This window comes from Schistosoma haematobium, chromosome 3 (genome assembly GCF_000699445.3).
Source record: "Schistosoma haematobium chromosome 3, whole genome shotgun sequence".
Classification (NCBI taxonomy): Eukaryota; Metazoa; Platyhelminthes; class Trematoda; order Strigeidida; family Schistosomatidae; genus Schistosoma; species Schistosoma haematobium.
The window spans coordinates 14,570,841-14,597,239 of record NC_067198.1 but is presented as its reverse complement, the minus strand read 5'-3'; the positions used below and the strand labels follow the sequence as shown (position 1 = coordinate 14,597,239).

The following is a 26,399-nucleotide window of genomic DNA, read 5'->3' as shown; positions in this document are numbered from 1 at the left end:
TTAGCAACTCTAGGACACGCACATGGAACTGTTCATATCGTTTTTCCTGACATTCAAGCAAGGATTCTACTTGTTCAAGAGTAATTGGTATTGTTATTTTTACACCCCGTCGCCAGTGTTATGTTCGCTACTTGATCAACGCAGAATACGATATACAACTACAACATTCGAACGTATAGAACCCCACAATCGCAAATCAGAAGACAGAAGAAAGCTGGAGAAGTGTTTGTTGGGTAAGAATCATAATGTACAGAAAATCATGGCTATTTATAGATAATAGCGTTTGTTATATCAACATTATAATTCAGCCAATGTGCAAAGAGGCATGTCATATTACTGTCCGATAGCATGCCAGTAAAATGAATAAAGGCAAATCCTCTGTTTTATTCACCTTTTACTGTGATTCGAGAAATTTTCACATAACTGAAAGAATGTAAACAACAATCCTCTGGTGAAGTATAATATGCAAACATTTGTATTCAACTCCAAGAATAAATAAAAAGAAGTACTAATCTGATAACTGTATTTTGTGAAAGATCTAGAATTACTTAGTAAAACTTATACAAATCATTAACTAATTTGAATAGTAATTTGTGATTTTGCTAAATGACTTCATAAATGAATTTTTAAAACCAGACATTTTATAATGAAGCCATTATAGAAATATTTGTTCTTATTTACATCATCATAAAGTATCCGGAACACTTATTATTATACAATGAGTTTCAATCATTCGTGACCTTTTGTATATGTAATTGTGTGTTTTTGTGTTCATTATCGAGGTCAATTGAGTCAAAACTGTGAATTTAAGTAAATTTCACTGGTTGAAATCATGAGCCAATTGAAGCTAGACCACCATGAAAACAGCCGTCCAGTGCTTTCAGGTTTTCCTTGGTGGTCTAGCTTCAATTTATTCATGATTTCAACCAGTGAAATTTCTAAAAAAATCTCCACAAAACCCATTCTGATTAAGTGAATTTATCTAAAATTTATGGATAAACTGATATAAAAAGTTTTTTTTTCAGTTATTTTGAAATATTGTATTAAACATTATGGGTAAATCAGTTTCAGTACTATAAACCAGCTGATTTAAATTGATCTTTCTTATGTAATTCTGTGTGTTTATGTATGTAAATCATATTTCTTTAAAAAAAGTTTATTTTTCTATACTTTCAAACTGAATGAACTTCATAAATATATTAGATTGTTGAATATCTTTCCTCAGTTTGGTATATATTTTTAAGTATTTATGTAGAACATTTTAATGATGTAAGTATTTCTTCAGAAATAAGTTAGCTTCGTTGTTATTTGTTTCTTAATGTACTGATTTCTTGGATTGAAAACTTATTAAACTTCAATATTAATCAATATTTATGTAACAACCCCCTTATTTTAATATTAAACGTAAAGAGTAGACATTAGGGTTAGGTCCCATACTGGTTAGTATTCATTAGTAATGTTTATTTATAGTTAGTAGGTAATTGGTGTTGTCTGGAAGATTGAAGCTCGTATCATTCAAAACAGTTGTTAGCGATTTTACCAATGTTCTTTTTTTGTCGCAATAAACCTTTTTGTAAGACTGTGTTAATTATATTAGTCGATTAGACGTTAGTAACTGACTAATATGAAACTCTCGTCTAAAGACTCCTGCCAACCACCTCTAGTTCTCTAACATCTAATAAACTACGAGGTGATACTAAGTTATTTATCTTAAAAGCATCGTTATGAAAATTTAATCGATAGATTTTAGTAAGTACTAAGGATTAAGCAAGTGAATTTTATTCACAGTTCAATGCCCGTTTATTTTAATAGATTTATTAAAGATTGATTTATATTCATCATTAATAAAAGTATAATACCGCAAAAGATTAGTTAAGTATTGTACAAAATTTATGATCTTTATCCTGAACTAGATTATTTATGAAATAATCCATATAGCAGAGATGAAATTTTTTCCACTAGATGATGACTAAGGAAAATGTTATTTGTTGTTATCCTTGAATTTCCATTTTGTTTTAAACGACAGACCGTTATATCCGAACGAAGAATAAATAAATGGTAACTGCTAGGGTTTATTTATGGACTGTAATTACATATATTGGATATACATATATATTGGATAACTATTAAGTAACTATACTATATATATATATATATTCATATTCTTTTTATTATAAGTTTTCATTTGACTTATTGGCTACTGTTATACGACTTACTACCCTTTAATTATTCCCAGTTTATTAGTTACAGTATCCTATACTCATTGCCACGTTTGGCTTGATCTTGTATAATTATTATTTTTCATTTTATGATGTGGTGCAGTCTGATCCGTTTGTATACAAACCACGTATGTATGAAACATACGATTCATATAGTAAAGGCTGGTATTGTTTTCTGGACTCAATGGTCAGGACTAGGCGAGGAGATACATATATTGAGGACAAATAAGAATTCAGAGTTGACTCAAGGCTGCTAGCTCTGGCTGATAAATAAGTGGTCTAGTACAGGGACAAGGTCAGAGAGGCTAGTATTCTGATTGGTGGTCTGTCACGCGATATTTAGCGAGCCATAGGACATAATAGAAATATGAATTTCTTTTTCAGAGTATAGACAAAAGAACACTTATCATTCCAGTCGTCAAGTTAAAAAGCAATTCGAAACTTCATTTATTATTCGACAATTTTTCAAAAAATCATTTCCGACATTTACTATATGACTTACTTGTGCAATGCTTATATGTTCCATACTAGAACGAGACGGCCGTCCAGTGCTTCCAGATTTTCTATGATGGTCTAACTAAGATCGATTCGTGATTCGAACTATCAAAATAATAAACAACTCATGATTAACATATACATTTATTGTTTGATGCTGAAATATATGATAAATACTTCAACAAATGGTGACAGTTACTTACTTACTTACGCCTGTTACTCCTCGTGAAGGAGCATAGACCGCTCACCAGCATTCTCCATCCAACCCTGTCCTGGACAATCCTTTCTAGCTCCGTCCAGTTGTAATTCACCCTTTTCATATCTGCTTCTATTATCCGACGCAATGTGTTCTTTGGCCTTCCTCTTTTTCGCTTCCCTTCAGGATTCCAAGTTAGGGCTTGCATCGTGATGCGGTTTGACGATTTGCGTAATGTATGTCCTATCCATTTCCATCGTCTTTTCCTAATTTCTTCTTCAGCTGGAAGTTGGTTTGTTCTCTCCCACAGAAGGCTATTGCTGATGGTATCCGGCCAATGGGTGTTGAGTATCTTGCGTAGACAGCTATTTATAAATACTTGTACTTTCTTGATTGTGGTTGTTGTAGTTCTCCAAGTTTCAGCTCCATACAGTAGAACTGCCTTGACGTTCGTATTGAAGATTCTCACTTTGATATTGGTTGAAAGTTGTTTTGAGTTCCATATGTTATTCAGTTGTAGGAATGCGGTCCTTGCTTTGCCGATCCTCGCCTTTACGTCTGCATCGGATCCTCCTTGTTCATCGATGATGCTTCCCAGGTATGTGAAGGACTCTACATCTTCCAGAGTTTCGCCATCAAGTGTGATTGGATTGCTGTTCTCCGCTTTGAATTTGAGGACCTTAGTTTTCCCTTTGTGTATGCTGAGGCCTACTGATGCAGAGACTGCTGCTACACTGGCTGTCTTCATCTGCATCTGTTCGTGTGTACGTGATAGGAGGGCTAGGTCATCTGCGAAGTCCGAATCGTCTAATTGATTCTGAGCTGTCCATTGTATTCCGTGTTTTCCTTCAGATGTCGAGGTCTTCATAATCCAGTCGACCACCAGAAGAAAGAGGAAGGGAGAGAGTAAACAGCCTTGTCTGACTCCAGTCCTTACTTGGAATGCATCTGTCAGCTGTCCTCCATGCACTACTTTGCACTGTAGTCCGTCGTATGAGTTCCGGATAATATTGACAATCTTCTCAGGAACTCCGTAGTGTCGAAGAAGTTTCCATAATGTCCTCCTATCTACACTGTCGAATGCCTTTTCATAATCAATGAAGTTGATGTATAGTGATGAGTTCCACTCAACTGATTGTTCGACGATGATCCGTAGTGTTGCAACTTGGTCTGCGCACGACCGATCCTTACGGAATCCAGCTTGTTGATCTCGAAGTTGGGCGTCTACTGTGTCTTTCATCCGGTTCAGCAACACTCTGTTGAAGACTTTCCCTGGTATTGACAGTACTGTAATGCCTCTGTAGTTTTCACATTTGCTCAGATCTCCTTTCTTTGGAATCTTGATGAAGTGTCCTTCTTTCCAGTCCATAGGCACTTGTTCCTCCTCCCAAATCTTTTTGAATAGAAGATAAAGCATGCTTGTGGTTGCTTCGATGTCTGATTTCAGTGCTTCAGCTGGTATGCTGTCGGGTCCTGCTGCTTTCCCGTCCTTGATTTGTCTGACGGCCATTCTAATTTCTTCCGTAGTTGGTGGATTGACATCTATAGGAAGATCTATGTGTGCTGCTTCGATGTTCGGTGGATTCATTGGAGCCGGCCTATTCAGGAGTTCCTCGAAGTATTCTACCCATCTGTTCCGCTGTTGTTGAATCTCGGTGATTTTCCTGCCTTCTTTGTCTTTGACCGGCCTCTCTGGTTTACTGTATTTCCCTGCTAGTTTCTTCGTTGTATCGTAAGGCTGTTTCATATTTCCTTCTCTAGCAGCTTTTTCTGCCGTCGTTGTTAGTTCTTCAACGTATTTCTTCTTGTCGGCTCTAATGCCCCTCTTCACTTGTTTGTTTGCTTCTATGTATTCAGCTTGTGCTTGAACTTTCTCTGCTCGTGTTCGGCTGTTGTTTATTACTGCCTTCTTGTTCTTCCTTTCTTTGATCTTGCCCAGTGTTTCTGTAGAGATCCATTCCTTATGATGGTATTTCTTTAGACCGAGAACCTCTTGACACGTTGAAGTTAATGCTTCCTTGATGCCTTTCCAGTTGTCCTCCATAGTAGTTTCTTCTTCTTTCAGTAGATCTTGTAAGGCTTGGAACCTGTTGTTGAGAGCTATCTTGAATTCATTGAGTTTGTCGGTATCTCGAAGGAAGGCTGTATTGAACCTTTGTATTGCTGTTTGTCTACTTGTCCAGTTCTTTTTTAGCTTCAGTTTTAAATTGGCTACAACTAGGTGGTGATCTGAAGCTACGTCAGCACCTCTCCTGCTTCTCACATCTTCCATTGCCCTTCGGAATTTTTTGTTGATGCAAATATGATCTATTTGGTTCTCTGTAGTGTGGTCCGGTGAGATCCATGTAGCCTTGTGTATACGCTTGTGTGGAAATATTGTGCCTCCTATGACCAATTTGTTGAATGCACATAGATTTGCAAATCTTTCTCCATTTTCGTTTCTTTCCCCCAGTCCATGTCGCCCCATGATATCTTCATATCCGGTGTTGTCTATTCCGACTTTGGCATTTAGATCTCCCATCAGAATAGTTAGGTCCTTTCTTGGGCATTTCTCAATGATTGACTGCAGCCGCTCGTAGAACTGATCTTTAATTTCGTCGTTGCTATCATTGGTGGGTGCATAACATTGGATAATATTCATTAAGATCCCCTCCTTCTTTGTTTTGAATGATGCTTTGATGATTCTGGATCCACGAGATTCCCATCCTACAAGTGCATTTCGTGCTACTTTTGACAGCATTAGAGCGACTCCCTGAGTGTGTGGAGCATTGTCCTCTTCGTGACCGGAGTATAGCAGCATCTCTCCCGTAGCTAGCCTTTTCTGTCCAGCTTGGGTCCAGTGGGTTTCGCTGATTCCCAGTACTGCTAAGTTGTATCTCCTCATTTCCATTGATATTTGACTGGTCTTCCCGGTTTCCCACATTGTTCGAACGTTCCATGTATCTATAAAAATTTTTGCTCTGGTTGTTAGAAGGGGCATCGGCCTCGTGGCTTCCAAAGGAACTCGGCTTTCACCATGAAGCGTCATAATTCTTCTAAATGAAGACCTTCTAACTCCCAGGGCAGAGTTAAAATGGTTTGGATTATTTTTTCTGGTAAGCGTTTTTTTAGCGAGTTAGTTTTCTACGGGATGGGGACGCTAACCCCATGCCCAACCCTCCTCCTTTACCCGGGCTTGGGACCGGCAGCAACCCTATAAGAGCTACAGGCGGAGTTAAAATGGTGACAGTACACTTCACTAATCTATTGCTGCATACTATCAGGAACCAATTGTTGAGTACATACGGATTTATCGTAAATTCCTAAAATATCTTGCCACACTCTGTTTCATTCCCTCATAACAACACAACACTACTCCTTTTTATCCATAAAAAAGAAACTCAATAGGTTTAAGTCGTCATAAATTTAATCCAGTCCCCTGTCAGACACAGCCCATGTGTAAACAAACAAATGAAAGAGTAATGACATCTGACTAATCATTGCAGTTAATTACACTTCCAGCAGACTACTCATGTAAAGATTTGAATAATTCAAAGGTAACTGTCGTCATTGGTCGACGTTATTCTGAAAGGCATTGAGAACTAGAGCATTGTAAAGTCATTTCATCTTACCCGATAACTTAGTAGTATCGGGTAAACTTTTATTTATCCACACTGGACTGAATCTAGGTTTTATTTATGTGGACCACACTATTCAGCCACTGGGCCCAAAGTCTACTATCCATTTTTAAACTTTCATCACCTAACTTTATAGAACGATCACCATTTCACCTCATTGGTAACTACTATATTCATTCAAGATTTCTTCGACTAAAAAGGTTATAAGTCCACTATGTAGAAACTCATTCATCCTCTATCATTTCTAAGCATTACAAACCTAATTACTCGAGAAAGAATAGAAAAATCTACACTACTGTGAAGTTTCAAAATATATGAAAGTGTTTGTTTAATACAAACTGATATTTTTGATAATTCTCTAACTAGTTTCAATTCAAAATAGAAATATCTTGTAAATAAAGCACATCTTATTTTGTACTGATATTCAATATGATTCACTAATGTAGGTTAATTGAAAATTTTCAAACCGCTTTGTTGTAGATGATATTCAACTGATTAACTGTTAAGCTGTAGACATCAGTTTGATAATTAGTAGTAAGTAACTACTTGACTTACAATATTGTTGACATATAGTTACCAGGTGAAATTGGAAAACTTAAAATGTTTATAATCTTTTGTATGTCAGATTTAATTTCATGATTGTTACTTCCCCCCTATTTTTTTGCTTTTCTTTTCAGTAATGATCTTTAATTCAGTGTTAACTATGATAGGGGTGAAAGTCATTTGTAAAAAAAAGGAATTTCAACGGAATCAATCATTTAATGCATGAAATAACATCACAGTAGGCAGTTGAAAGAGTGATAAAGTTAATTATTAATTCTGCCAAAAATGAAAACACTTTGTAAATCTTCCATAAACTAGAAAGATAGTTAATACAATTACATTACATTTTGATTATGAGACAGAATAGCATGAATTTTATTTTATTTCGTTAGATTCTTGTCATCTGCTTACAAACTAGAATATTTCAAAATCAAAATTATCATAAAAGAGTATTTATACCGGGGGAATTGGTGAGACTATAATTTATGGACGAACCAATCAGATTTAGGATAACACGTCTTGAATTTCGGCGCAAAATTCATTCAGCCATTTGTCTAAATAGCGTTCTGGCATTTTAGATGATGTCAGTTCGTGATGAAAACCATAAATCTAATTCCTAATCCTAACCATTAACTGCAAATCAGAATCTTTATTCTGCACACAGGCTTATGACCCTCATTTAACTCTAGTAAGTAGGTGAACATTCTCAAGGTCACTTTAGAGTCACCTAGGGGTCGTCCATAAATTGTAATCTCGCCGGGAATTTGTCAGATCTGAAACCTTTGATTTTTATGACCTAAGATAATATGAATATGTTCTTGAAATCAAACATAGCTCTTCCTGATCAAATGGAGTATTATTAGAGGTATGATGACAACACCTTTTTCGTATGTAGTGATCAGAAACAAGTAAAACACTCGTTACAACTTTTCACCAAGGCAGACAAAAATATCCAGTTTACTATGAAACATAAAATGGATAACAAGTGACACTTTTTTGATATCACAGTAAAACAGAGGGATGATGAGATAATTCAACATTCAGTGCATTGGAAAGAAACATGGAATAGAGTTTATCTAAATTTCGATAGATTTTATCCATTTAAGAAATATCTGACCAGTGTTAAAAGTAGGTGATCGACTAGTGATTATAACCTAACTTCCTTGTTGGTTTGTACTTTTCAAGTTATCAATCTTGAAGTAATTAGGTTTTATGTTAAATTATAAATCTCATGTAGTCCAACAACCACGCAACTCACATAAATCTGCCCCAGCGACATCTAGTTCAGGTCAACAGACAAAAACAAATCCTCCTGCCCCATGCTGGCACTGCGGTGCATGGCATTTTGTTCGATACTGTCCATATAAGCAACATTGGTGTAGGAAACGTAATGCGGTGGGTCATAAAGATGGTTTTTGTCAAAGAAAGAAGCCGAACAGCTCCAGAGGTACCAGAAAAAATACGCCTAGATCCAACACGAATTCGTTGAGTCTAATAGCAAGCTGTCATAACTCAACCCCAGGTGATAGGAAAATTATCACCCTTAATATTAATGGGCACCCGCTTAGATTGCAAATAGACACCGCATCTGATGTAACAATTCTCTCACGAAAATATTGGATCAGAATGGGAAGACCACGCATGGTGCCAACAACACAAAAACCTCGAACTGCATGCGGTAATTACCTACGTTTGTTGGGACAACTAGATTGTAAAGTGTCTTTTCACGATTCGACATTTACCGGGGTATGTTACATCACACCAGCTGATCTTAATCTACTTGGGTTAGACTGGTTTGACCGGCTACATTTAGCTGACGTTCCTTTAAGCACCGTATGTCATCTGGTGGAACAACCTTATGAACCTGAAGCATATTCGAAGGAACTAATGACGGAGTTTTCAACCATTTTCCAACCTGTATTGGGTCAGTGCACTGCTATGAAAGCAACACTTCGGTTGAAACCTGGAGCTAAACCTGTCTTCCATCCAAAGAGACCAGTGTCGTACGCAGCATTATCGAAAGTTGACGAATAACTTAACTGCCTTCAACTACAGGGAGTTATTACACCTGTTTCTTAGTCTGCCTGGGCAACACCCATTGTGGTTATTAAGAAGGCTAATGGCACAATCCGAATATGCGCAGATTTTTCCACAGGTCTTAACGCAGCTATCGAACAGCATCACTACCCACTGCCAGTCCGTGTAGATTTGTTTACGATGTTAAATGGTTGGAAGTTCTTTGCAAAGCTGGATCTCGCTGATGCCTATCTACAAGTGGAAGTGGCTGAAGATTCGAGAGAGTTACTTACCATAAATACTCATCGTGGCTTGTTTCAGTACAATCGCCTACCATTTGGTGTTAAAACGGCTCCATCTGTTCTTCAGCAACTAATGGATACCATTCTATCGGGTATCCCGGGGGTCGCAACTTATCTCGATGATATCTTAATTGTTTCCATATCGTTAGAACAGCTTCGAGAACGCACGACAGCTGTACTACAACGCATCAGCGATAACGGATTTCAATTACGCCCAGAAAAATGCCAGCTTTTCTTGAAGTCAGTTAAATACTTGGGATTCCTCTTTGATGCTGCGGGTCGCAGACCAGATCCTGAAAACATCCGAGCTATAAAACAGATGCCGACTCCCACTAATACCTCTGAGCTACGATCATTCCTGGGACTAATTAGCTACTACTCAGCTTTTGTTCCGTCGATGCATGACATACGCGCCCCGCTAAATCACCTTTTGAATAAGAATACCAGCTGGAACTGGACAAAAGAATCTGAAGCTGTATTTTACAAGCTGAAAACGATCATAAGCTCTGAACTATTACTGACACACTATGATCCGTCCATGCCTATCATTATCGCTGCAGACGCTTCTGCTTTTGGACTCGGTGCTGTCATTTCCCATCAGTTCCCGGACGCGACAGAGAAAGCTATTACGCACGCATCTCGCACATTAACTTCAGCGGAAAGAAAGTACAGTCAAATAGAAAAAGAGACTCTGGCCCTTGTGTTTGCAATACGCCGTTTCCACAAATTCTTGTACGGTCGAAGATTTACTCTTCTCACTGATCACAAGCCTCTTCTCACAATTTTCGGTCCGAAATCTGGTGTTCCAGCCCATTCTGCAAACCGTCTCCAGCGATGGGCTTTGATACTTCTGGGTTATGATTTTGACATTCAGTATGGGCGCACTCAACAGTTTGGTCAGGCTGACGCCTTGTCACGACTTATCAGCGAACACCCTACGGCCGGCGAAGATGCAGTTATTGCCTCCCTAATGACAGAGGACTACGCACAGTGTTACCTGACAACCGCTATTCGTGCTTTGCCAGTCTCAGCAACTGAAATACAATCTGCATCCAAGAACGACTCTATCATAAAGAGAGCAATGAAATACGTCACCAATGGCTGGCCGCCAACTGGACTCGATGGTGACTTGAAGCAGCTTTACCACCGTCGGGACTCATTATGTGTCATAAACGAATGCTTGATGTTTAGAGATAGAGTAGTGGTGCCAGAATCCTTAAGATCAAGGGTGCTAAAGCAATTCCACACTGGTCATCCTGGTATAAGACGAATGAAATCCATCGCCAGAAGCTATGTTTATTGGCCACTCATGGACCAACATATTGTGGATTTAGTAGGCAAGTGTACACAGTGTCAGCAAGCAGCTAAGTGTAACGCGAAAGTACTGCCGATCCCATGACCACAGCCTGAGTATCCCTGGTCCAGGATACATGTCGATTCCGCAGGCCCAATTAATGGAATCACCTATCTAGTCGTCGTTGATGCCTTTTCGAAATGGCCAGAAATCGTTACCGTCATGCCAACAGCGACAACCCAAACGATGCAACTTTTGACAGAGATGTTCTCCCGCAACGGATTACCGGATATAATCGTATCCGACAACGGTTCGCAATTCACCTCAAGTCAATTTCAAGAATTTTTCAAACGCCTATCGATCAAGCATTTCCGCTCTCCACCTTACCACCCACAGTCAAATGGCCAAGCAGAAAGATTTGTGGATACATTCAAGAGAGCTCTAATGAAGTCGAAAGGGGAGGAGACGCCAGTAGAAACACTGCAGAATTTCTTGTTTGTTTACCGAACAACACCTAGTGACATGTTACCACAGCAGAAGTCCCCGGCAGAGATCCTGATGGGGAGGAAATTGAGGACGATTCATAGTCTGATGTGCCCAAGAACCACACCACCACCATCTCAGACCAAATCTCAGAAGCTTCCAGCGTACGAGGTTGGATGCCCGGTGTTCGCTCGAGACTACAGAGCAAATCATAGTCCTTTGATCGAAGCACGTGGGGTTGGAAGACTAGGCCAAGTTATGTACGAGGTGAAATTGGGAAGAGACACGTGGACTAGACACCGAAACCAACTACGGAAGCGGATAGCCCCGGACCGCCCATCAAAAGGAGTAAATCTTCCCCTCGATATCTTGCTTGATACCTTCAACTTACCTGCAGCCCCACCACAAGAAGCTCAATAGCAAGCTGATCCCCGTCCCAGAAGATGGCCTCTCCGTCAGCGGCAAACTACAGTCAAGATGCAAGTCGACCCCAGAAAAGTACGCTATTAAAAAGGGGAGGAGTGTTGGGAACGATATATCCCAAAACTCATATTTGTAATTTTATCATATCGACTAACTTATCGATTAAATGATTAAATAGCAGTCAATTAATGAACTCATTGATTAATGTTTAAAAATTTCCCATGACAATATCGATTATATATAGTTGTATATATATGTTTTAAATTGTGTTTGTGGGCTCGCTCGTTTTCTGGCTGTTTGCAGAATATATTTTCCATACCAAGCTTGGACTTCTCCTTCTAGGTAACGGGGCTGGAACGCATCAATAGCTAGATTACTGGTCTTTGGTCACCGAGTCTTGTTCTCGTTCACAGATTAAGTGAACTCGTGAAGCTTCAAACCTAACACAATCATAAAATTGTTCTCTCCATTTCATTTTTACTCATTTTAATAATTATTACTATTACTATAATCTAGGTAAATAATTTCGATTCTTGCTTACTTAGTATTATTATCACTTCGATACACAAATTCATTGATATTAATAGACAGTTATAGGACAATAATTTACAAGTTGGTTACACAAAAATTATTTTTACAACACACTGTTTCAACTAGTATTTATCCATTTAGGGTGAGAATAAACTCCACTGTCGTTCTCAATTTTATATTAACTATATAAGTCGTTTAAATCTTTCTTATATTTAGGGTTAGAATAATAGGTTTACTGTGTTCTCAATTGGATGATATTAACCCACTTAGTGCGTTTCGTCCTAAATCTTTCCTGGTTTATATGAAAAATGTAAAGATTTCTACGACGAAAATACCACTCGATCATGCTACGAACCTGTCAAGTGCAAAGTGATCGGTCATGGTGGAAGAAAAATTACATCATAACAAAACTCATACCTCCAATTAATTCTATGGTAGAGACTATTCCAAAATATCTACAACGAAAACACAACCGTAATTACCGACTACGATACACTTAGATGACTTGAAAATGTGGAGTTTATCTTCAGCTTCAAATTATCTGTTCAAAACCGCTAATGATCAAATGTTCTAACCATTAATTGTAAATACATTTGAATATTTATTTTTAATTCAACTACTAAACATATTACTTACAATATTATTTTAATAATATGTGTTTCCTTTTAATTTACAAAACTATAAAGTTTAGTTTAATCAAACTGTTCACTTTTTTGTCATGTTGTTTTTGAAACTTTGTTGTGTTTTGCTTTGCCCTATTTTTGTTTACTTTAATTTCACATAAATATTCATTAATGACTGAATAACATGTAATGATGAACAGTTTTTTTTACTAGTGCTACTACTACTACTTATAATATGAATAAAATTTTATTGAAATCTATGTGTAAAAAAAATTTGTGTAATTCATTAAGTAAACCTACTTAACTAAACAAATATGATTGAACGCTGTCAGTAAATTTTAATGATTAAAGTAAATTATATTAAAAAATTGGTCACTATTGAGATATCCAGTTGGTCACGCGTAGGTAGGTAGGTAGGTAAATATTCTAAACATTACAGCTAAGAAAAGGCATACTATCAGTTCATCGACGAACTAGTTAATCGAAACTTTTCAGTCCATCCACTTCAGCTTGACCGTCTGTAGCTGGTAATGATTATCTCAATGAAGTGAGCTCTTTGACAAAACACAAAGTTCTGTATGAAAAATAGTTTGTATGTGTGTATGATATTTGAAAATAAGCTTACTAAAATTGTTTTATTCCATTTTGAAATTATATGCTGGTATTGTTTTCTAGGATTCTAGGTACCAGATTTTGAGTGTATTTCAGATATTAAGTTAAATTCGTTTGTAGTAAAAATACAGCTGTCAAATAATATTCTACCTCCTAATAATAAACTTTTAAATAACACTTTCACAGTTTAATCAGGTTAGTTAAGTAATTATCTCATTCATTTTTTTTGTATGACTACTTGGAATGGCATATCATTCAATCATGTTCTAACCTATGCCTGTTGAAATTAGTATATTAGTGATTTTTTTCTATGAAATTAACAATGAATTCATCATCACTTACTGTACTTTTGTGAACAATCCTTTCTATCCCTCTATAGACATATATTTTCCATATAACTATATATACGAATGTAAAGCTTAAGTAAATGATTTCATCGAAAAGAAAATTTTCTTCGCTGACTTCTCTTTTTCTTATTCAATGACACTATGGGTTATTTTAATTATCATTACACAGTTGCTTATTTTCCGAAGGTTCAGTTGGAATACCAAGATTCATATAAGTATGTAAGTAAAAAACAAAATCATGTTGTAAAGGAATTCTTTTATTTCGAAAATTACATCACTCTAAGATATTTGTCATATAAAACTGAGAACAGTTTTCATAATGCATTGATATCAATGTGCTAGACTATTAAGAGTCAAGAAACACAAAACAGCGATTTTGTTCACTTTCAAGATTCATAAGCAATACCTTTCAATGATTCAGTCAGAGATAAAACTATATTTAGGTAGCGTGGTGGACATAATACATTCAAGCTTGTAAGTCGGAATCCACATTTGCAACTACAATAAATTAACGGCATAGGATGATAATTATTCAGTGCTCTTAGTGAATAACTACCTAACTTCTGATACCGTAGATCATCGTTATTTTCCAATAGCAAAACATATGTGTAAACATACATAGTTATTTGAAAACATTTCATGAAGATTGATTTAATTTGTAGGTTTTGTTTTTCATAGATTAATTTCATTTGAAGTACCGTTAAAAATCAGAGAGCATTGAATAGATGTTTCGTTCCAGTAGGGACTCCTCATCAGTGCAAACTCCCGACCTCATCATCCAGCAAACCCAGGACTTGCAGGTTTCGCAGAGAATGCTTAACCACTGAGTCGGCTTGCAATAGCATAATATATGTAAACACGTAATCATTCAAGTTACAAGTAACCACAAGACTACATAAACCTAACATGATACAACTATTTGATAAACATTCCTTAAAAATATGAAAAATAGTTACTTATCAAATACTAGAGCTCTGGACGGCTGTTTTGTCTTAGGATTGGATTCCTAAGAGGTGCATATCCACGGTCCCGCACGTGGGACTCTAGTCCAGGACCTTCGGTCACGTTCGGATGCTTAATCTCTGAACCACTAAACCGGCATTCAACAGCGTTCATGTCTAAATTCAACCAATTCACGATATTTCGCAACCATCTTCCATTGTTTTCCGTGGGTAACTGCCTCACACCCAACATGGTTGAACTCCACTGGTCACGGCTTCTCACTAAAACTCCGATCGGTTCATGATCTCAATTAAAACTCAACAATTTCCACAACCCTATACTAATAGTTATCAAATACACAATTTTTATAATTTCTTCTTATTTAATAGACTGTCTCCCAACAATTACACTATTAAACAATCGGATGATATTCTTAGTATAAAAAGCTGTTTAGATTTGACTTTCATTTCAAATGATCATCTGTTTTGTTTTACACTACTATTAAAAATACCTCACCTACTAACTGGTTAACATTTAAAGAAAATAAAAACTTTCCTAGTTAGCTATGTAACGTTTTTTCAAATAAGCTTTCAATGAAAGGAAATAAAGACTAAACTTTACTATAATTTGAGTCGTTACTCTTAAATTAAAAGGAATAATGAAAAATGAATGAAAAAATAAAATAAAATGATGCGAACTCATTCATTCGAATTAATGTCATATGTTTGAAATTATTTTTTTAGATAAAATAACACACACATACATTTATAAGTGAAAATGTTCGGACAGTTGCATAGATTTGTCTTAAAACAAAGTCAGTTTAAACGGTACTGGGTGGAAATAAAACTTAAAAATGAACCAATCAGATCCAAGATAATTGCCCTTGGATATATACACCAAATTCATGCATTCATAAAGCTACAAAGCATTTTTGCATTAAAGTTGATATTAGTTTGTGATGCAAATCCTAACCCCAGTTCCCAACCGTATGATGAACATTATAAATGGTTGGAAATTGTTATGGTCACTTTGTTCAGCGTCGTCTGCAAAGTTTCGTTCCATTCAGTTCAATTTCTTCATTTTATTTTCGTAGAACCTTATTTCATGACAACTTCAAAAGTTTTTCTAGTCATCGGAGACTGATTGATTAGGATAAAATCGAAAATGTAGTAATCATTCGTCTCACAATGATAAAAAATAATTGGCTGCCAAATGATATTAAACAATTACTGATTATAGATACAGGGTTGTGAAGATTGTTGCAATTCATTGAAATCATGAACTAATCCAAATTAGACCACCATTGGAAACCTGAAAACAGTGGTGGGGAGGGGCGTTTCGTAATAATATGAGAATCCTTAGTGGTTGACGGTTTCAGCTATAGAACCCTATATTGGATCCCCATATCAACGCAAAACAGGCTATGCAGGAGAAAACAAAATAAAGTCAATGACTGATTAACAGTATCACCTAGAAAATTAAAGGGAAAAAATGAGACATATTGGGATGAAAACAGTTGAGGAAGCAAACCTCAAAACTTGTCAAAACAGATCTCAAAGAGAAGTCAGTCATTTTTCATATGTTAAGAAAGACTTCCGAAAAGGAAACAAAGGTATATCGCATATACTACGACTGAACTTCATATTACAGTTAATTCATGCCAAAAACTTATAGACACTGCCAAAACCATTGCATTTCCACACTTGTAGATTTACATTTCATATTTTTGTGTCAAAAAATAAAGTATTTACGTCAAACTCGAAAATTTTTCCTATTTGTTTAGATCCGGAATTGTAGAACTTTTTATAAATTTATTATTATTATCACTATTTAAGAAAATACCTCGTTCATTTTGCTTGCCTAATGATTATGTGTTTTTTAAATCTGTTAAAGATGTGTTAATGGTATTTTGTGTTTTATTTTAACGTTCATTGATAAGTTCGTGTTACTTAATTTTCACTTGAAAGTTGTTGATTTAAGTAGAGTGATTACAATAAATTTTAAAGATGATTAGTGATTATATGAAATAAAATACACACCGTCTCATATATAGAAAAAGAGGAAATAATGGCTGATTAATGATTAGTAATAAATGTTATGCTCATCTAGGCCTATTTAATGCTAATTGGATTCTGTCGATCAAGTTGCATTGCGAGGACAGTGGTTCAGATGACTTGATAGTGACTTTACTATGGTTTAATGAAGTTAGTCAGCGCCTGAATAGCTCAGTGATAACATCTCTAATTGCCAAGTTAAGTTATGCAGTTTTCAATGCCAAGTGGAGCATCAGTTTTCCTAAGATTTCAGTAAAACCTTGTTGGCGAGTACTAATTGGCGTGAAAACTAATTCTAGAGCTTCCTACTGACTAACCACAACCACTTCATTTGTATTGGCTGTTTGAATCTTCCCAGCGATATTTAGGATTACAGTCGATCATCCAATTGATCAGTGTAGAGAAAGGTACTGGATTCGAGCCCCAGGGTGGACAACTCTGGTATGCAGATACATCCAGCTGACGAGTCCTAGGTAGAACGAACTACGTGTCCAGAATTATATTGCTAGCCATCATTCATATACACTTTCAAACACTTCGCGAGAAAGAAAACATTGATAATCAGTATAGCTCAACGAATATATTTTAAAAGTGTAAAACAAATCCGCCAGTGGAACTGAAAACTTCTCAATTAAACCATCTAGTTTTTAGAACACTTCAACAAGAAATATTCTTTACCATCACTACGATTTTAATCTATCTCTATCACATTTTCTTCCTTATTCAATGCCTATTGTAACGAAACTTACCAAATACCAAGTAAGATTTCAACAAGCTTGAACTCCCAGAACGACCTTACTGGAAATTATTGTATTTTGATGCTCTCCTATTTGAAAGCTTTCGTCTGACTTATAAACCCCTGTTATATATCTTACCGTTTCAGATTTATATTTAACTAATAATAATCTTCATAAATCCCCTGCAATAATAATGATAATAATAATAATAATGTGAAAATTAATAAATAGCTTCAAAATGCAACTCGTGGATTTCTATACCAAGTCGTAACCAGTGGAGTTCAGCAATGTCGGGTACTAGACAATTATCCATCCCAAGCAATGGATGACGGTTAGGCAATTAAGCCAATTTATTGAAGTTAGATATTAACACCGTTTAATGTCGGCTAAGTGGTCTACAGATTAAGCTTGAGCGTATGAGACTGGAAACTCTAGATTCAACTACCTGTTACGGGGTCGTACTAAGATGAAGCAGTCGTCCAGTGTTTCAACGTTTTCAATGATGGTCTAACTAAGATCACGTAGTGATTTAAATTGCTAAAATAAAAATTTTCCTCTCGTTGAGTTTTTGAATCACTTATGATTGAGTTATGACTGAATGGAAATTTTGTATTAGTATTACTGCTCAGTCCGGTATTTAATCTATATTACTATATGAGCTACGTATCATGAAGGATATAGGGTCGACAACGAGGGTATCTGTTTGGCAACTTCATTTTCTGGTCAGACACTTGGTTGAAGCAGCTCAAAGATCAACAGGCGTCAAGGTATAGGCAGCCGTCTAGTGATCACTAGACTGTTTATAAAAATGTATGGTCATCGATGCTGCAAGAATAAAGCGAATTTAGTCAGGAATCTGTCTAGATAACATAGCTGCTCCCATAATGGTCCGCCCATATGAGCTCGAGAAAAAATTCAAGGATTTGTTGTTATTTTTGAAGATCTAGTGGCAGTATTAGAATAGGTTTTCTCACTTTGACGACAACTAGTTACAAAAAAGTCATCGTGTTGAACTGGTGTAACGCTTGTGGAATAACTGAAAATCTCATTTGTACATGAAGTTGGAACTAAAAATGTTTTTAAGAACAACAGTAAAAGCTCTATAATTAAAATGGATATCTCAGAGAACACACGACCAAAAGGATATATACTTGAGTTACAAATTTTAGCCACAATCGTAAGTATCTACATTGTCGCTTTATTAGTGTTAGAAACTCATTTGTACATAGTTATTTTTTTACAGTTGAATGATAATGAATAATCATTTTACTTGTCATAACTCAAAATTCTAGCTCTTTATTTGCATCCGTTAGTCAATATCTAAATTTCGACTTATTGAAGGTCATAATTAAGAAAGATTGTAAGTCGTTGCCAAAGTGAATATTTCACTGATGAAATTTTCCAAATATTACCTATTGTCAATATCAAGTATAATTTAATCAATATTGCAATATTCAGATTGTTCTCTTAGCTAACTGTCAGCTTACAGATCTCAGAATTTCATTTGAAGATCATGATTATCTGCCTCATTATAGAAGAAAACTAAGCAGTTAGTAAATCAAACTGTGTTCAAAAACTGAGAAATTCTTTTAAACATCGTAAAAATCCATTCTAAAAATTCAAAATCTATCGATTATAACCCAAATATTTCGGCAAAATCTTTTATACAATTAATGTTTGGGAAACAAGTTAAGTTAAATTTCCCCAATTAACCTACAATTCAAATTGATTGAGATCACGAGTCGATTGATGTTAGACCATCAAACCCGGAAACACTCGACCTAGTATGGGACTCCTCACCAGTGCACATCCACGACCCTACTTGAGAGATTTGAACCCAGGACCTTCGATCTCGCAGGTGGACGCTTAACTTCTAGACCACTGAGCCGGTATCCAACGGTGTTAATGTCTAACCTCAACCGACCCACGGAATTGCGCGACCATCTTCCATTGTACTGAGGTAGACACCTGTCTCTTTTTGACATGGTCATGACTTCTCACTAGAAATCCGAGAATTCCCTCACGAAGCTAGTCACTAGTGAGCATATAGTAGTTATCAGTATGGAGTTGTAGAGTTTACTAGGTTTTTGACTGAGATCATGAATCGATTGATGTTAGACTTCTGAGGAGTGTCATACTAGGACGAAACGATCGTCCAGTACTTTCAGGTTTCCAATAGTGATATAACATAACATACGTAGAAATCTTCACAACCCCCTACTGATAATTCAAATTGAGTTTGACATTTGAATATCATTTTCAAACATTCCAGGTTTCCCATGGTGATCTAGCTTCAATTGACTCATAATCTCAACTATTGAACTTACTACAATTTCCACAATACGCCTTCTGATAATAATAAACATATGCTCACTAGTAACTGGCTTCAATAGATATCTCCTGAAGTTCTAGTGAGAAGCGGTGACCAGTGGAGTTCAACTGGGTCTGTTATGAGATAGTAACACACTGATGACAATGATGGATGTGTTGCTCAATTTCGTGGATTAGTTGAAGTTAGACATGAACACCGTTGGATACCGGCCGTGTCAATGGTCTGGTGGTTAAGCGTTCACGCGCGAGACTGATAGGTCCTGGGTGCGAATCTCACGGGGCGGGATCGTGAATGCGCACTGCTGAGGAGTCCCACATCAGGAAGAAACAGTCGTCCAGTGATTCCAGGTTTTCCATGATGTTCTAGCTTCAACTGACTTACTATGTCAACTATTAAAATTACTATAATATTCACAAAACCCCTTCTGGAGTTTTATGCATTAATTCCGTCTTTTAATCTTGAGATTGTTCAATTTATCGACAATTTATTTACAGTTTCTAATTCATTATTCTCAAATTATGCATTAAGTTGAATCGACTACGTAAAGTTAATATCATAGAACAGTATGATTAGTAAATAAAGATGAATTGTTTGTTAAAATTAAGTAATAAGTAACATCTAGAAAGTAGTAAAAATAAAGAAAATTTGATTAAGAAAAATATCTGAAGATTATCGTGGATTCTATGTCATTTATTATGCGTATTAATAAAAACATTTGAAATGTGTGATCCTCTGTTAAAAGTTACTATAAATTAAATAAATGTTTACTAGTTGTTTTCATTTTCCTTTTAGATTATAACAATACTGTATGAACATTACAACAGAATTTTTACTCATTCTAGTCCAAACATTGCTCGTATACTTATATCATTAAAAGAAATGTTCATTATGAAAATGATATAATAAATCCACTGAACAAGTCATTTCACTAAGATCTCGAATTTCTCAACCTCTTTATCAGATGACATGTGATATACTTATTCTTAAATATTTCCAGACACTGGTCAAGATCGTGGATGCGCACTGCTGAGGAGTCCCACAATACTAGGATAAAACTGCCGTCTGATGATTCCAGGTTTTTCATGGTGGTCTAGCTTCAATTGACTCATGACCTCAACCATAAAAATATTTTTGTTCAATAAAATATGTAGTCTGTATTAATTATCATCCTATCCATCTTCATTCAAAGGCGGATGTATTGACATTCAATTACATCATAAGAGTAATTTGCTACAATTATTTTAACATACTAATTTATTTACATATTTAATTTAAAACGTCACCAGATTCATAATTAATAAACAGTTTCGTGGATTGGTTGAAGTTAGACATTAACACCGTTGAATGCCGGCCAACTCAACGGTCTAGTTGGTTAAGCACCTGGCGTGAGACTGATAGGCCCTGGGTTCGAATCTCACGGGGAGAGATCGTGGATGAGCATTGTTGAGGAGTCCCACATTAGGACGAAACGGCCGTCCAATGCTTCCAGGTTTTCAATGATGATCTAACTTCAATTGACTCATGATCTCAACTATTGAAATAAATAAACAGTACATTTCTCTAAAATAATTTAAAATTATATCATTTCTGTCCAATTTTTTCTACTTTTATTATTTTTTTTTAATTAAACAAAATCATACTATCGGTCAAGAAGTCAAAAGTAGACTGAAGCTTCACTCTGTAGCGGTAAATAAATCCCCAAAATAAATAGTTCTAAGTTTTCGACATTGGATGCTGACCATATGTTTTAGTGGACTCATCTAGCTGAAGGCGCTCGGTCATGCATCCGCACCAGATCACTTGTGGTAACGCCGTGCTCAACATCAACCGCAATCGCTAGCCAGATTAGATCAGAGAATTCCGATATATTGGTTATCGTCAAATACACTCTTCCAATCTCCTCGACTCTGTCTTTTGGTTTCTCTGGGTGGGAACGAAATAAATTAGAAGGTGTTACTGGTAAAAGCGTTGTCAAACACTGAATACCTGTGACATCAACTCTTATCGCGGTATGAATTCAAATGGATAACTTATTACAGCATAGAATTGAATTTTCAATTGTATATATATATATATATATATATATATATATATATATATATATATATATACCTATCTATTCGATGAGTCAGACAATAATTGACTGTCAGTCTATAAATTATTTATCAATAACATGAGTACAAATGATTAAAACAAGTTGATGAGTCATCAAATATGAAAAAATGAAAAAAATTTTTTTAATAAATAAAAATCATACGGTCAGTAATAGTTTCTTAATATATAATTTACCAATTGTTACCATATGCATATACAAAAACAGAAGAAAATTTATAATTAAAATAATAATAATAATAATAATAATATGAAAATGAACAATTTAATGACAGAATATTTGTCAATTTCCAGAAATTATTATTTTAACACATAGATATTGGTACAAGGAGGCACCAAATACATATGCGCCTTACAGATCTCATTTGATATGTGTAAGGGCTGTGATACTGCCCGGGTGCTCAAACTGAAGTAGGTGGTTTACTTAAAGAGCCACTCCCGAGCCTTCGACCTGAAGGTCTGATTCACAAGGCAGTGGAACAACGTAAGAAGATGTAGTCTCATGGTAGCCGGTGACCAATGATTGGTTCATACGCCATTTGTTCCCGCAGGATACTGGAGCCCATGTCTACCATTGGTTTGGGATCCGGCTAAAGCGCCGGACATTCGCCTTTCGTCCTCTCATTTTCGTAAACAACACCCCCGCCACGAGAAGGCAGTGAGTAGGACCTCCCTGGCAGAGGCTATGTACGCGTGGCCATGAGAGAGCATTTCGAGAGGGAGAGCGGACTCTCCCCACTCTCGGCCGTACCAAGGCATTTGGGGGCCAATTTCCAGAAATGATTTAAAATATTTTTTTACCATCAAAGATGAGATCGTTTGTTTATTTTTATTAATCGCCATAGTAGTGAAAAAAACAATAGATCATATTGATGTCTTATTATATTAAGATACCATTTTATGTTAAACGAAAGGATTATATAATAAATTTGAAATCTCATAGATGTTATACTATTTGTTATTGCTTACTTTCATTATAAAATATAATATTGTTTTATTAGCTTACTAAATAATCGACTCATATTTTCTCTTATTCTTACCTTTCCTAGGTTTCTTCATATACTCTGTTGTACACACCCTCCCAATACATGATATACCTTCAGGTTATACTGGAAATGCTATTATTGATCTGAAGTCAATAGCTACTGGATTCGAACCTCGATGTGAACATCAACACTGGGATGTAAGTAATGAATAGGAAGAAATGTGCACCCTGGATTCCATTGTTGTCACAATTCACCAAATTGACAGCAAATAGATAGATAGATAGATAGATAGATAGATAGATAGGTAAATAGATAGATAGATAGATAGATAGATAGATAGATAGATAGATAGATAGATAGATAGATAGATAGATAGATAGATAGATAGATAGATAGATAGATAGATAGATAGATAGATAGATAGATAGATAGATAGATAGATAGATAGATAGATAGATAGATAGATAGATAGATAGATAGATAGATAGATAGATAGATAGATAGATAGATAGATAGATAGATAGATAGATAGATAGATAGATAGATAGATAGATAGATAGATATGCAAGGAAATTTTTCATATCTTCATGCAAACACAAAATTTCTGCGTAAAATTCTTCTGAAATTTCATGATAATCTAACGGGATGGTTTAGTAATGTTTTCTTTGTGTAAACTTTTGGAATGTTCACATCGTAGAATGAATATCATTGTTTTGTTAACAAGAATAAATGATTTGAATTTGATAAATTATTTAATAAAAATTAGATTTATGTATATAATTAAAAATATTAGTTTTTCTGTTGTTAATAACAAATGTATCCAATTTTAGTACCAAAGCTTTAGAAATAGCAAACGCTGCCTATTGTGTTGTTATTTCCTTTCATGGATAAAGAAAATACCGAACATAGAACGAAGTAACTGTCCATTAATTAGTAGCTTGTGTTTTTTCTTTTTAATGTGAATCGCATTCATCAAACTTACAAATCGTCTTCACAAAAGATTTCAATACATCAAAATATAAATTCAGTTTGAATTATAAAGTGATGTATGTTTTGATGGTTTTGCATCACGTAATAAACTTAACTAAACAGTCGTTAAAAACCAGAATGCATTGAACATCTATTTTATCTTAATGTTATATCTTGATATTTAGGGTTCAGTACATGGCTACGATAATGACTTATGTAGGTATGATTTGGCTATTCTAGCCTGAGCGTTTCTATTTTTTTTTAAATCGATAATACTAGCTAATAGTTAACACTATCAGTTGACAGAAAGGATACTAATTATAGGAAGAACATGATATTCGGAAAAAAAAGAATGAAACTGGATAACTCTGTACATATAGTAACGAAAACATGTCCTTCAAGCATACATAAAATTAGTCAACTGGATGTATTAACAACTAATCAGAGAATAGAAGAGGCCATGTAAAAAATTAAATTACATATAAACCTTATTTTAAAAAATGAAGTAATTCTACAATCCACCTACTTAGTTCACAGGCATGATTTTTACCTAGGATGAAACCTAGAACCTTCAAACTTCAGAATGAACCTACAGACAACCGATATGTCATCTCGTGTTTAACATTCTTAATTTCAATCTGTTCGTAATATTTTACACTTCTGAAGAACACTATACCAGGACTCAATAACTGTCCAATGTTTACTAGTTTTATATCATTGTCTAACTAAGGTCAGTCTGTAAAAACTATGTAATTCAACTGTCTTCACAACATTCTATACTTTAACTAAAAAAATTAATAGAATTTCTACTGTTTTCAACAAATGACAACTTAGTGAAGTGAAATTATTAAAATAACCCATTGAGTCATTGGATAAAAATAAAGCAAATTCAGCAAAGAAAATTTTCTTTTCGACGAAATCATTTACCTAAACTGTACATTCGTATTTATAGTTGTACGGTAAATATATGTCTATGGAAGGATATAAAAGATTGCATCATAAAATGATTTGAGACTCTAACTATCAAATGAGGTTACGTAATAATCAGGGAGTTAGATAAGAACAGAAAGATGAAAATAATTTACAGATCAAAATTATGAAAGATAATTGTCTGCTTGACAGATATGAAGAAAGAGGAAAAACATAAAGGTCATAATAATGGCTGAATGATAATCATGAAAATTTGTTAAAGGATAATACTAACTGATTACGGTTTAAAATTACAAAACACTAATTTAAAAACAAGCCAAACATGCCACAGAGGGGAATTAGGGCCAAAGAACGTTAAGGGGTTCGACGTATCGTTTTCGTACTCAGAGTTCTATCATTCTATGGACATATATTTACCATACAACTATAAATACAAATGTACTGCTTAAGTAAATGATTCCGTCGAAGTGAAACTAATCAAGTGAGAAATTTCACAACTAAACAAAATTAAAACAATAATCAAGACAAATTGGATTAAGAATTTCCAGCTTAGTTCAAAGTTAACATTTATTAAATACATAAACAAAAGAGAATCTGCAACAATTATAAATAATATAAGTGAAGCTAATCCAGTACCATTGCATAATCGTCGTTATTATTATTATTATTATTACTCTAAGTCTTCTAATCCAATTTCCTATTAGTAGACCGATCAAAATACCGATATCAAATCTCAAATAATAGAGAAACTTTAATAGTTGAACTTACGAGTTGATCTAAGCTAGATCACCATCCAAACTCTGAAAGCACTGGACAGCCGTTTCGTCCTAGTATGGGACTCCTCAACAGTGCGCATCCACGATCGAGAAACCTTTATTCATAAATTTAAACTCTTTTCAGATGTTATTTTTGTGTATCTGATTAAGAGATGGAATGTGTATCACTAAATGATATGTCCATTAACCTAATCTCCAAGTTATATATACAAAACAAAACAATTTTCAATTGAAAATATCGCTAAACAGAATTGTCTAGTTAAGTCAATATAATAAAGAAAAGCAGTTAGACACTTAGATTATCTTCATTATTGATAGTAATGATGTGTTAAGGCATGTTTTGTGCAATCACTTAAAATATGGTGTAATTCATAGTCACAATTCACACTTGAAAACATGTGATAACAAGTATTTTCTTTTTGAAAAATATAAACTTATTGTCTATATGCATTAGATGTCAGGTTTTTCATTGAGATTTCATTATCATACAGAAAATAAATCCATTATAGTCACCTAAATTTTAAGTTACTCATCGTTGATTAGTCATAAACTAGAGCGGAAAAAGATTTTTCAATATTTGCTACCCTTGTTTAGTTCTGTACTTAATTTCAAATCATGATAATAGTTAACTTCAAAATATGCAATTCTTTTCATAGAATACTTAAAATAATTTATTATTATTAATGGCTTTATTCAATATTACATTTTGGTACAATATAGAATTCTCAGCACATGGTATTTCAACAAGTTACTTACGCAAAAAAAACGGTGACAAACACAAAAAAGAGGAGAAGAAAAGTTTTTTAAAAAAACCCCGAAAAACTGTACCACTTTTAAAATTGGAGACATGTTACGAATGC

General features: G+C 35.0%; 2 protein-coding genes across 2 annotated transcripts; one reads left to right on the top strand and one right to left on the bottom strand.

The window, feature by feature from the left end:
- Positions 1-8,282: 8,282 nt before the first annotated feature.
- On the top strand, positions 8,283-9,104 carry MS3_00005072 (uncharacterized protein; the record flags this gene model as incomplete). Its single annotated transcript, XM_035733373.2, has 1 exon — positions 8,283-9,104. The coding sequence occupies one exon, from the start codon at positions 8,283-8,285 to the stop codon at positions 9,102-9,104; it is 822 nt and encodes a 273-aa protein (XP_035587298.2).
- Positions 9,105-14,082: 4,978 nt separating this feature from the next.
- On the bottom strand, positions 14,083-25,743 carry MS3_00000056 (uncharacterized protein). The gene is made up of 2 exons (XM_051207980.1): positions 25,532-25,743; positions 14,083-16,064 (listed from the first exon to the last, which is right to left on the bottom strand). Exon 2 carries the CDS (start codon positions 14,388-14,390, stop codon positions 14,088-14,090), a length of 303 nt encoding a protein of 100 aa, XP_051069034.1. The 5' UTR covers positions 14,391-16,064; positions 25,532-25,743; the 3' UTR covers positions 14,083-14,087.
- Positions 25,744-26,399: the final 656 nt, after the last annotated feature.

Excerpts from the sequence above, each read along its gene's own strand:
- MS3_00000056 (XM_051207980.1), bottom strand. The coding sequence starts at position 14,390 with ATGAAATTAATCTATGAAAAACAAAACCTACAAATTAAATCAATCTTC.